This window comes from Tauraco erythrolophus, chromosome 2 (genome assembly GCF_009769465.1).
Source record: "Tauraco erythrolophus isolate bTauEry1 chromosome 2, bTauEry1.pri, whole genome shotgun sequence".
Classification (NCBI taxonomy): Eukaryota; Metazoa; Chordata; class Aves; order Musophagiformes; family Musophagidae; genus Tauraco; species Tauraco erythrolophus.
In genome coordinates this window covers 116065607-116079618 of record NC_141466.1, presented here as the reverse complement: position 1 = coordinate 116079618, position 14012 = coordinate 116065607, and the positions used below count along the sequence as shown (strand labels likewise).

At 40.2% G+C, this 14012-nt stretch overlaps 1 protein-coding gene across 2 annotated transcripts in view; it reads left to right on the top strand.

The window, feature by feature from the left end:
• The window catches only part of FSHR (follicle stimulating hormone receptor), an 88604-nt gene that overhangs the window by 19622 nt on the left and 54970 nt on the right, over positions 1-14012 (top strand). For both annotated transcript variants that reach the window (XM_086630125.1, XM_086630129.1), the window contains exon 2: positions 13147-13218. In XM_086630125.1, the coding sequence (XP_086486251.1) occupies positions 13147-13218 (72 nt within the window). The remainder of the gene's footprint in view (positions 1-13146; positions 13219-14012) is intronic.

Below are 14012 nucleotides of genomic sequence, written 5' to 3'. Positions count from 1 at the left end.
AGGACCACGTATGCTTATTATTTTTAAGTGCTCCATAGAGGGTTCATGTTTGAGAAGCACTCTGAAGGTGAAAGCACTAAGCACATCTTTATTCTGAGCATAAGCTAGTGTTTCAGTTGCCAGTGTGGTCAAGCGTGCATCTTTCTGAAGCAATAATACTCACTTGAAAATTGAACATCCACACTTGACACCAGTGCAAGCTTTGCCCTATGTGTTCCTGGGAAGAGACCTGTCAATCTTCAAGGAAATAGCATAGTCGGTGTTTTTAAGGATACTGGCACACTAGCTGCCATGTTATAATTATTCAGGAATCTTATTTAACATGTGAAAGTAAATCCCGGGCTAGTGATAGTTTATCCCGATCGATAAACTCAGCATTGGCAGTGGCAAGCTAATTCTTGCTAAAATAATAGGAAAAAATAATTACTCTTTTTTTTTTTTTTTAGTACAATGAGAAGTAATAAGAATTCCTTGCTTTGTCATTCCCGTTCTATCAAATTGGTGATGTCTATGGGGAAGAGATCTCAATAACAGAGAAAGACTGTGAGGAAGAAGAGATGCTCTCAGGAGAGTGAAGGATGAAATTGAAAGAATCCATCCACCTGAAATTCATATCCCTGTGAATGTTTCCCTCAGCAATCACTGGTAGATGAGCTGAGAAAAGTTCTGGACCTGGAAACTGTGTAACTAGGAAGAGCACCAGTGGCAGGGAACACATGTTGAGCAATGACAGTAAATGGGAATGTTTACAGAACTTGAATAAAATGTGCAAAATGCATTACAATGTGAGGACTATGAGCTCTCTTATGCACGCATGAACCTGTTGGTCATGTTAATCTCATGGGTGTTCCCATACTCAATGTGCTGTGTGATTCACCCTCTTGCACAGGCAGCAGCAATACCAGAAGCCAGCTGCTGTCCCCCTGGAAGTAGTCAGCGGAGACATTGAGATTAGAGGAAGGCATGATGAGAGGGCAGGAACAGGAGGTTTTTCTTCTTTGCATGGTGCTAAGAGTAACAAAAGCTGGGGAGTTTTCACCTTTGACATTTTTTGTGTTATTTCAAAACAGAAGTATTTAAAATTTAAATGTGCACTTCAGTATGTAAAAAGAAAGAAATGCTCCACTGGCCACAGTAAGAGAGAAGTGGGAGCATATGGCATAGGCCTAGCATATTTCTATATTTCAGTATAATTATGTCAGCACAAGTGCTCGTGCCCTGAGAACAGTGGGGTATGTGCTGTTTGCATCCAGGACCCCTCTTTCAGGAGATGCTGTTTTCCCAAGACTGCCAGTTGAGGTAGCTGTGCTTGGCACTCACGCTTCTCTTTGGAAAATACAGCACGTATTAGATAGCAGAGAGAATATTTACTTTTACAAAGCTCATACTCAGATCCAGAGGAAAAAAGAGTACAATCAAGTGTCCAAGTGCTATTCCTTAAATGGTTTCTGACTGCTCTGGCATCAAGGACTATGAGATATCTCATCACACCTTCAAACAAGCCTTTGGATGTATTCAAATGAATCCAAATATTTGGTGGGAACCCAGTTACTTATTAGGCTGAGTGTGCTAATTAGGGAACGTAAAAGTGAGTATCGTTATTTCTATTTTATTAATATTCTCTGATATTTCAGCTGTGTCCTATTAAGCAGTGTAGGTATAGCACCTATGAGGATAAGGATGAGAAAAGAGGTAAAAAGCATGCTGGCTCTTTCTAATGAATTTATCAAGCAAGATAAATTAACAGAGGTAAGTTATTTGGAGTTTTGCTAAACAGCAATGTTTCAGCAAGACTTTCTGCAGAAAAGCTTTCTCTTTCTCTTTTGCTTTCACTAAGGCATTGAACCCAGAACTTAAGGAATTTTGTTCCTGGTCGATTTATCTCAGTCAATAAAAATAGCACCATGCATGGAGGGCCTGCCAACACAGAAAGTCCCAGGGTCTTAGAGGTAGAAACACTACACACAAAGAACATTTGTCACCTTTCCACTACAACCTCATCCGATGAAGAAGCTACTGTTCTCTCCCTGGTGCAGAATAACATCTTTTTTGACACATTCTTCAGATAGGAAAAGCATTGAAGTGATTGGCTGTCTGTGAGCAGCATGACTATTCCTCCTCTGAACCAAAAGAGGGGAAAGAAGTTTTGAAGACAGTACCTAAAAAGCCCCCCGTCTGGTTGAACTGTGGACATTTTCCATAACCCTATTTGCCTTGACAAGTTGCCCATGGGAAAGAACACAAAGTAAAACTCTCTTTGTGCAAGAACAAAATACTCAGTACTTGTACAATGCTCCTTTTGTTAGGAAAATATGCAGAGATATTAGCATAAATAGATGCAACACTGAGAGTGTGCCCAGAGTAAATGATTTTTACTGGCTCCTCACCATAAAGATGGTTGCAGATATCAAGGTCAGATTTTAAGGAAGTTGCACATTTATCGCATGCTGTACATTTCTCAAAGGCCCCTGTGAGTAAGCTGTGAGGACCGAGAATGTGCTCTTCTAAAAGTGGTGTAGTGTCTTACAGGATAATCAACACTAATAAAAGTATAGCTATTTGTAAAAATAAAGCAATCACTATTTTCTGGCTCTCTGTAACCAAGACAGGATAACTTCATTCACTTGTGTTATCTCTCTTACACAAAACACTTTTCACAGCATGCCTTTGACATTAATAGAATCAATTTTAACTGTGCTTTCAAGCTTACTGCGGGCCTTTTTTGTGGGTAACTCATTCCTAGCAGTTAAACTCCTCCCAGATGCGAGCGCGATAACTGTGATTCTGCTCACAAGCCTAAAGAGGACATGTTTGTTGTTGCAATTTGTGCTTGGTGGCAAACCTTTTCTCTCTATGTGCACATACTGTAGAGGAAATCCAGATCTCCAGCTTTGCTTTGCTTTGCTTGAGCTCTGGGTGAGCTTGGAGAAAGGAGGAGATCCTTCCTGCCAAGGCAGCATTGCTTCGCTGCCTGCTTCATCTGCTGCAAGGGTGCAGGACGCAAACTTTGCCCTTTGACTTGCAGCCACTTGCCTCCACTGCAGAGACCAATGTCCTTGTGTCAGAGGGTGCTCAGGGCAGATGTCATTTGTGTTTGTTACAGATCTTGTGTGTTACTGCTACTTGCACTTAAATCTTCAATAAAATGGTTTGTCAGACACTGCAAAGTGGGTTGAGGCATGCAGGCAAATGATCTGAACAATCACAACTCTGTTCCTTTCCAGTTTTATCTCAGTGTAAAGCAACCCGACATAAGTACAGTGAAATAATTGCACTAAGTGGAGGCCATTAAACATCTCAGATTGAGTAAGAGTCCTGGTGTTGCATCTCTTTTTCTGATTGGGAATTTTGCAATCTTCTCTTTTTTTTTTTTTTCTTTCCCCTACTTTTTTTTTTTTTTTAACCCCTTATCTCCACATTCATCCCACCCAATTCAAGCAGAGGTGTTTAAAAGCATCTTGGAGCTTTATTTTTAACTGCCTGCATATGTGACCTCGGAAAGAAGCTATATCTGCAGCGCCATGGGGGGATGTACAGTGTTACTGAGGACAGCGTATGCTTTGTCCAGAAATTAAAAGGATATCAGTACTGAGACTAAACATACTATGGCTTTGGAAAACTAAGGCGGAGGGAGGGAGAGTAAGCTTTACAAGCTTGTTGCTTGACCACTTTTGCAATCTTTTAAAAGCTTTCTTTTTTCTTTCCTCACAAAACATGTCTGTCCCTCCTTACCTCTCCTTATCAGCTGTTAGCTGCTGAGGGGCACTGCTTGGAACTTATTAGCTGACCTAAGCAAGGTCCCCGGGGAACAACAAACCCTACAGCAACTTTGCCGCGTGCCTGTGTGAGCAGCATCACAGCTCTGCTGGGGAAATGGGCATTTTTTTATCCATGTTATGGTATTGTGGGCACTCTACAAATGAAATGCCAACAGGACATCAGCTGTGTGATGTTAAAATGCTTCCCTTCAGCTTTTTGTGGCCAGGCAGCATTATTATGCTGAGCAAGTATTCACTAAATTTAGAATAGGAATGCCATCAGTGCTGTTTGTAATCCTTTTAATCTAATTCAGAAAAGAAAAGGAAATAGATTTTTAAGGGAGGCCACTGATAAAGATTAAGGAGTGATTTTTCACGAGCTACTGCACATATTGCCTTTTAGGTTCAGACCTGCAAAGCAGACGGGCATCACTAATAACTTTATCATCACAGTTCTAATTGTATTTACTTTGTCTGTACGTTGCTTTGTTTAACAGCTCACAAACCAAAATACCTTCTCAGACATGCCCCTCACATCACTCCCAGACCTGAAGAGGTTCCCAAGTAGCATACCTGAAAGGAGGACATGTGCTATCCCAGATTTATCCTGCGTTTTTCAGTCAGATAGAAGCATGGTTTTCCCTTGTAGTGCTGAACATGACGTTATAGGGTATGGAATATCTCCCTGGTTAGTTTGGGTCACCTGCCTGGTTGTGTCCCCCTCAGCCTATAGTCCACCTCCATGCAGGGGGCAAAGAGAGAAACAGAGGCAGTCTCGATGCTGTGCAAACACTGTTCAGCAAAAGCTAGAAGATTAGTGTGTTATCAGTACAGTTTTGCTCAAAAATCTGAACCACAGCACCATGTGAGCTGTTATGAAGAAAATTAACTCTCTCCTAGCCAGGCCCAGTACATCCTGAAACTCAGGAGGGGATCTTTGGTTTCTATCTTCTCCCTAAAATGTATACTGCCTGATTTTTCAACAGTATAATCACCTTTACCTGGTTTTATTATCCCACAAAAAGTCCTTTCACAAGCATTTAAAGGAGGTGAACAGCTGATTTAAGCGCATTAGGGGAATGCAGTGATCAGATGCTTCAAGCCAGATTGTGCATATTAGCAAGAGATTCTCTCTAAATCAATTTACATGTGTGTAGATTAAAGGCTCTCAGACTCTCAAAAATGTGGATCATGTCTCGGTTGAAAAACTGAATTGCAAAGCTCTTCCTCCATTATTCAAGTGCGCCTGTGCCACCAGGGTCCCCTTTTTGAAATGAATCTACAGTTACATGAATAGTCATTGCTGGAAAAATATTCTGCTTGTCTTTGGTTTTCCCTTAAGATGATGGCGTAGCTCTCTGAAAAAACAAGCCAGTAGGATGGTGGGAGTGGTGTTTTGTCACTCCCGATGCAGTTCCTCGTGATCCTGTCAGCCTTATGAAGCCCCAACCTCAGCACCTCCTGGAATTGAGGCAACTCATATAAATCTTTCTCTGTTTTTAAATTAAAACCTCGTGAGTGCTGAAAATAGCTTTGCAGCATGATATGAGTGCTCTCTAAAGACTTTAAAACCAGAAAGCAAATAAAACCAATCTTTTTGCATTTGGCTCGATAGTTTTTGAAGCCTGATGTTTTAGCATCTGATTTATGAGTTTTGGACTCGTCTCCATCTGCTGTTAGGAAGGGGAAACCATAGCTATGTCTGAAAGCAGCTGCAAACTGATTAGTTGACTGACCCTCATTTTTAAAAAGGGAAAAAAGGGAAATACAGGCCGGTCGGTCTCACCTCTGTGCTCAGCAAGACCCTGGAGCAGATCCTCTTGGAAACTATGCTAAGACACATGGAAAATTAGGAGATGATTTAGAACAGTCAGCATGGCTTCACTGAGGGCAACTCATGCCTGGCAAATTTGGTGGCCTTCTACAACAGAGTTACAGCATTGGTGATTAAGGGAGGAGCAACTGACAACATCTACCTGGACTAGTGCAAAGCATTTGACACTGTACCGCATGACATCCTTGTCTCTAAATTTGGGAGACATGGATTTGATGGATGGACCACTCGGTGGATAAGGAATTGGCTGGATGGTCACACTCAAAGAGTTGCAGTCAACGGCTCAAGGTCCAAGTGGAGACCAGTGACAAGTAGTGTTCCTCAGGTGTCGGTATTGGGACCTGTGCTGTTTAACATCTTTGTCGGTGACATGAACAATGGGATCGAGTGCACCCTCAGCAAGTTTGCTGACGACACCAAGCTGTGTGGTGTGATCAACATACTGGAGGGAAGGGATGCCATCCAGAGAGACCTTGACAGGCTGGAGAGGTGGGCCTGTGAGAACCTCATGAAGTTCAACAAGGCCAAGTGCAAGGTCCTGCACGTGGGTCGGGACAATCTCAAGCACAAGTATAGGCTGGGCAGAGAATGGATTGAGAGCAGCCCAGATGAGAAGGACTTGGGGGTGCTGGGTGATGAGAAGCTCATCGTGACCTGGAAATATGTGTTTGCAGCCTTCAAAGCTAACCATATCCTGGGCTGCATCAAAAGAAGCGTGGCCAGCAGGTCGAGGGAGGTGCTTCTGCCCCTCTCCTCTCCTCTGCTCTGGTGAGATCCCACCCACAGTACTGCATTCAGCTCTGGAGTCCCCAACACAAGAAGGACATGGAGCTGCTGGAGCGGGTCCAGAGAGGGGCCACAAAGATGATCCTAGGGCTGGAGCACCTCTCCTATGAAGACAGGCTGAGAGAGTTGGGGTTGTTCAGCCTAGAAAAGAGAAGGCTCTGGGGAGATCTTCTAGCAGCTTTCCAGTACCTGAAGGGGGCTACAAGAAAGCTGGAGAGGGACTTTTTACAAGGGCGTGTAGTGATAGGACAAGGGGTAATGGATTTAAACTGAAAGAAGGTAGATTTCAGTTAGATCTAGGCAAGAAATTTTTCACTGCGAGGGTGGTGAGGCATTGGAACAGGTTGCTCAGAGAAGCTGTGGATGCACCATCCCTGTAAGTGTTGGATGAGGCTTTAAGCAACCTGGTGTAGTGGAAGGTGCACCTGTCCATGGCAGAGGAGTTGGAACTAGATGATCTTTAAGATCTCTTCCAACTCAAACCATTCTATGAATCTATAATAACTTACAAAGATCTTCCACCAAGGCAGCTGATTAGGAATAATACTTTCATGTTCATGTGCATCTGCCTATGCCCCTTCCTAGTGAGACATTTACTAGGACCAGACCCTAGTCATAGTGAAGTCATACGGCAATGTGAATCCATTTCTATGAGCTGTGTGCTTACAAATGTTCTTCATAAATTTGAATTAAATCACATTTAGCTGAATGGAATCTCACAATTCATTCCAGTGAGAATTAGGACAAAAGTTTAGGTCCAAAATGACACAGCTCAATTGTTTTACACCATCTGGGACACAGTCTGCAGTATCTATTTGTCTCCTATTACAGCACAAAAAGGAAAATAGTCCTTCACTGTTGCATCAACTAATCAAGGAAAACAGAAAAAAATCAGGGGGCAGGATTTAGTTGATTTTTTGCATTTAATTAAGAGCACGCTAAATAGCTCCTGGATTGTTACATTTGTCCTGATGTAAAGCAAAGACTCATCTGTTGCTTGTCCTGGAATCTCCAGCACATTTCCAAAGCAAGAAGTGAAAACAAAGAAACAAAAAAAATTACAAAGAGTAAACTAAATTTCACAGTAAATCTTTGTTTGACAAAATACACATTGCTACAGAGGATTAGACAGCGATAACATCAGTCTATTAGCTCAGAGATTAAAGTAAAATATTCTTCGAAATCCTATCACATTTATCTCTTTGGAACCAAATTTGGTGATCTAGCATTATGGTCACCGAATCTTTTTGGTTTTTTATTTTATTTTCCTTTGATCTTTACGTTATAAAGTTTGTACTATCTGCTTGATATAGTTCATTTTAACATCATGAATTTTCAATTTACACAAGCCAGGGAAGATAATTCTACAATGCACGTACTTTCTGATTAACTGTGTGTGACTTAAGTAGATCTGAGAAACGAGTTTTAAAGAGTGTTTTGAAAGACCTAAATCCAGCCATGCTTTATGAAGTAGAATTTTTTTTTTTAAACTAGTCTAATTTCTGATAATCAATGCAGTCCTTTGTTGTGCAAGGTTATTTCTGGTGGTGCGAGGCATTTGCCAAGGATGGGTGCTGGGAGTAAGGGGCACCAGCACAGTGTGGGACTAACTTGTGGTAGAGAATTTACAGCAAGGAGCATCTTCATAATGGTTCAACAAAAAACTTGTGAGGCCAGAGTCTGAGAACTCATTTGATGAATATGCAAAATACAGCATTTTGCCCATAAATGGCTGACCTCACAAACAGTGTTTTTACATTGATTTGCTTAATGTGCACACTTCACATGTTTCCTATGCACTTTTTTTAAGAGACATTTACCAGAAATGACCCATATGGGTTCACTTTTTTAATCTTGTAATTTACCAAGTCTTTTTAATCATCCATACTTTGGGCATCAGATACTTGAATAATGACATCCAGTCCTCCATTGTGTCATGAGGAGGTTGGTCTCATTTCTGTCACGGGATTCATGTGGGACTGGATGCAAGAATATTAATTTTTCTCGAGGTTTTTCTTTTTTTTCCTTTTAGGTCTTATATTCCGTCTGTCTGAACTACTTCATCTGCAGAAGACTCTATTTTAGGAAAAGTTCAATAAATCTCTTCATAACTGGAAATGTTAGAGGGTTATTCAGGAACATTTTACCAATACTTGCTAACTGGAAATGTTAGAGGAACATTTTACCAGTATCGGCTAATTTCTGTTTGCATCATGTCCTCTATAAACTTTGAGATTAAGTTGGCACTATGATATTTCTCTTATGCTAGACAGAGCCAAACAGAAACAAAAGGCATTTGGGTTGTTTGCTCTTCATGGTGATATAAAGTGGTGTAAGTCACCTGTGCCAGTGGCTTCATATTAACTGAGATCCCACTGTTTTAAATAACCAGATTCAGATGCTTCTGTATAAATAAATCATTAGGAGATAGTTCTGCCCTAATCCTGACAGGTCTAGCCTTAATTAACAACATGTTTTTAGTAGTATCGTGATAGAAGAATTTACTTACACTTATTCATAAGACAAACTAAAATGATAAAATAAAAAGGCATATAAAACACTTAAAAATTAAAAACGGAAAAACCTGTGGAAATTGTGCATGTTCAGTCCAGAGAAACATAGTCTGATTGTAAGCTTACCTGTCCTTCCAGGTGTGAAAGATATTCTTGCACAACAGAAGACAATTATTCTCACTGGTCAGAAAAACAGAAGTAGGTAAAAATCAGTTAGATATTCAGCAAATTATATATGTAAGCAAATATTTATATTATATTTGTAACACATATATATAAATATATAAAGTGTGATTGTACAACTGCAGCAGATAGCTTCAGCTCCTATCAATAAAATCCCAAAGAATCACTTTTAACACATGTATTTAAATCAGGATTTAGAAACCTTCCCTGGATACCAGGGTGTGTATAGGAGGAACGGGCCAGGCTTAAATCTAGCTTATACTTCTATATGTAGGGAATAACAATAGTTAATATTGACATTCTTCTATTTCCAGACATGTATATTGCCTTCTCATGAGGCAGAATAACCATTTGGGGCTTGTTTCCTTTCCTGTGCTTGTTTCTGCTCTGTTAAGTTTTTGATGGCTCCAACAATGAAGTCCTTGCTAAGACTTCTGGGATGTCCTGTAGCCCAAATAGCATTACATCATTGAACTTGAGACTTAAGAAAGTGTAATTTTTTTTTTTTAATTTGCCCCAGAGAAATTAGTTCTAACTGTAATGCCTCTATAGAGAACGGTAGGGTTACTATTCCCCTTGTCCTCTTTGGTGGCACAAGGAGTCTAGCCCTGGTTGCACGATGCTTGAGCCTAGATGGGGAGAGGTCCCTTGACTGCTGAGCATCCTCCTGAGGCATGAAATACAGGAGTTTTCACCACTCAGGGTGAGGGGGGACCTGACCCAGAACTCCCGTTCTCTGTGCCTGTACTTCAGCTGTGTCAAGAGACCACGATGCCTTCCTCTCTCCCGGCAAAGCTTGCTGCGAGTGGGGGGTCCCTGCATGTGTTGAGGCTGGGGCAACACCTGAAGCTCTGACGCAGAGCTGAAAGCTCTGGGAGGTGAGATTTAGCGCTTCCTGGGAGCTAGCTCTGCGTACAGATTTTTGGATCACTTAACGTTCAGTCTAACCTTTCTCGCACCCTATGTCAGGCACCCGGCTCTAGGTTTCCAGTTCCACACCGTGCACTGAGTGTTCAGGCTTTTCAGTGCTTTCCTTGCTGGTGCCTAAGTGCTGACATAATTTTTTAGGACCAAATACTGCATCTCTCCATTAAGCACATGTTTTTTAAAGGATGCTTTTGTTTACTTGTTTGTCTTGACATGAAACATACTCCAATGAAGGTGAGCCATATTCATTTCTTTGACCCTAAAACAATGCCAGCAACAAAACTGAGGAAATGCTTTTCAATTGTTTTCTCCATGTACCTAGGAAAGAATTGGTACTGAACAGCCAGTATCTCATGTTAAGTACAGATTGATTCTTGGAGCCTAATTGGTGAGATTTATTGACAATACAGCATTTGGCTAGTTATAATAGACTCCTATTCATTATACAGTTGATAATTCAACAAGTAGCTGATTCTGATTTTCAGTGTTCATTATGCCATAAAGACTGGCTTTATTAGCCTACTCAGGGATGTTTAAAAACAATTAACCTTAATTTTTTTAAGTGGAATGTGAGACTTCAGCTATTAAACTTCAATTCTGCTTTAACTGCTCCAGGGCATTAGACACGTGGCTCCTGAATTCTGGCACCTTATTAATGTGGGATGACAGGGTATTCAACAAAGAAACTCAAGGTCTGATTTTTATTTCTGTGCACTTGTGGCTTTCCTCATACAGGTATCCTCATCTGTGAAGATTCCCTTCTTTTAATTAGTTTCGGGATCATACTGTAAATTCTTTTTGTTTTGAAGCATGGCGTAGGTCAGTGTTTAATTAAAAAATTGCAAACGTCCTGATGATCTGCGCCTACAGAGAGAGGATTCATTTTAGAACACTGCCATAAAAAAATTATAGGTGGATATTTAGACAGAGCGCACTTCCTAGGGCTCCAAAATTAAGCGTGCATTTCTACAAAGGAGAGTTTAGGGAAGGTTTCAAAGCAGATCAAAGTTAAAGAGTTTCCTGATGGTTCAGCTTTGTAGCACTAAGCCTGCTGGGTGTTCCACAAGGATCCGTTGTACCTAGCTGCACTCTGAAAGCACAGCCGTAGCTTTGCATGCATTACACCAGCTGTGTTTTCTGTGGGACTTTGCAAATTGCCTAATCCAGGTTAGGCCTTTTCTGGAAGATCTTCGGTCCTTCTAACATTTGCATAATGATCTCAATACTGTAATTCGTGTGTGACAGTGTGTTGAAGCTCTTTCTGACTTGCATTAATGATAGTACAAGAATAATGGAATACCAAATTGACTTTATCATCTTTCAGGACTAAAACTGCCACAAATTCTCAATGTTTAAGAAAGCATGGGGCCAAATTCATTCCTGGTGTAACCACAGTGACATCTCTAGAGTTATATGAGGCATGCATTGACTTTGTCTGCTTAAGTAAATATTAACTCATATTTGGGAATCTAAATGAGGGAGTGAATTCTACTAAGGACCTACACTTAAAAAATATGAACCTTTCACAGTGCTATTCTATCAGAATAATATCTTTTTTCCTATGACTTTGATTAAAACACGATAATCTCCCATGAAAATTCTAAACTAATCACCTGTAATAAAAAATAGATGAGGATTGTATGAATATTTTATGTGAACGGTAAGGAAGTAAGTCTCTAGTTTTTAGGTATTGTGTTAAAATTTGCAGGACTGCACAGCAGATAATACCAGGCTGACTTCCCATTTCTGCCCTGCCGCAGACGTTACAATAAGGCAGCACAGACAGGAGCTGAAAGGCGATCCCAAGCAGCCATGCAACACCAGTTCTGAGATGATAAAAATGAGGGATGCTCTAGCAGGCATGCTCACTGAAAAAAAAAAAAAAAAGACTTCCATACTAATTCAGAAAACAATTCATTTCCATTTCCATGAGAAAACAGACTGAAACTGAATCACGGTTGATATTCATGCATATAACATAAGTGATGTTTTTTTGAAAAAGAAAATACCTTTTTTTTTTCAATAGCTATCGTTTGATACAACTGGTATTATCTGGTGTCTTGCTTATTTTATCTGCTTCATGTTTAGTACTTGGGAGTTTGAATATGACTTTTATTCTCAGCAACAAATACAAAAATACTGTATTTCTCTCTACAAAATCTCTGTGGGATTTCTCATTGCTCAGCTATGCTTTCTTTACCTGACATCTAGTCATAAGCATATGATGTGAAGCACGTATCTTGATGAGCAGGTCGTGTTAATATATGCAATTATTTGTGCTCACTACCTATGAATGATTAAATGCATGAAAGAAAACAATTACCTAGATAACACCTCATTTCTCCAAGGAATAGTAGATACCCAACCTTTCATTTGCTGAGTGCCATCAGAAGTTCTGTCATCCTCTTCCTTTGTTGTGATAAAAGGAGATGAGTCCAGGTTAGCAAAAAGGTTTATATGATATTTTAAATGTTTTTTCTTCATAAAGCATATTCTGTGACCTTTAAAAAATTGTTAAAATGTTTTTCTTCTAGCCTGTGTGATCGAATTGTGTATTCCAAACTTCTAATTTTCTGGCACATTATGAACAAATTTGAAGAGACACTAAGAAGCAGTAAAGGGTATTAAAGTTGCACTGACGGGAGATAGTAGCTGACGCCTTAAATTATCTGCGCAGTGTGTTAAGGCTTGTGTTGCACGAGTATGCATGTACCACCTTACAACTTTGTGTAAGCAACTCAGCCCAGTCTGGCTTCACAGGGCTGCTTCATCCTGTGCTTGAGCATCTCTCAGTCGAGATGAGAAAGATACCTTCTCCTCCTAGAGCACAGCAAAGCTGCAGGGATCGGGTCTGGATTTCTTATTGAAGCAAACAGGGAAATTGCAACTACTGACGGATGCTGTTTCCCCTGAGCAGCTCCAGGTACTGAGCAGCCTAACGCTGTGCTGTAATTTTGGTGTAGGCAGGCAGTTGAAGTCTCATGAAGCCTTTGAATGTTACAGATGTATTTAGACATCAAAGCCTTCAGCCTGGCCTGGAGACTATCCTCGTACCTGTGATAAAGGCTTCTCCTGGGCTGACAAGGCTACCATGCAGTCCTGTGTTATGAATAGTGAATACTCACTTCATTTTCTCTGTTTTCAGGAGATTTGTCCTCACCAAGATGAGAGTCATTCCAAAAGGAGCTTTCGCGGGACTTGGTGACCTAGAGAAAATGTATGTATTGTGTCAGTATTTACTAGGAAACAACTGTTTTACTCAAAATAGCAGTTTCTGGTTGTATCTCCTTTTACTGCCTGTGAGCAAGCCCTTATCTCTGAACTTCATATAGTTTCATCTTTCTGCTTAAAAAAAACAGAAACTTTTTTTTTAGACCATGTTCCAAAACATCATTGTAAATAATATTTTATAATATTTATATCTGCAAGTGGGCAGTGCTTGGTCAAAGGGTTGGTTCAGCATGGAATGTCATTGCAATTAATAAATACAGTGCCATAGCATATGATCATGGGAAACTAATTATTTTGAGAATTTGGTAATAGATTGGAATAAATCAGTGGAACATTAAGGAGGAAAGAACTCCTGCTCATAACAGGGCAGTGATTCTCTTGTCACTACTGAATAAATAAGATTGCTTTGTGCATGTTCACAGTCAGCTGGCAGGATGCATGAAAGTTTATTATGGGCAATAGATCCCAAAATCTTAGCACATAAAGGGCATAAGCATCCAATTTCTGTGAATTTTAGCGATAAGCCTGGAGATATAAATATGAGCACCTTTGATGAACTGATGTATCATACATTCATTAGGATACTATTGTGGATGTATTGCAGCCCTCCATCTCTAGAAGGAAAAATCCTTTGTAATATGCTTCCTACTATTCTTTAGTGAAAGAAAATCTGTGGGTTAACTGATGCTAGCTCAAGAAATGATAACTGTTGCTGTCCAACCTGAATTATTTTGGAGCATGTACGATTTTTCTGAATTATTTCATATATGAACAAATCAC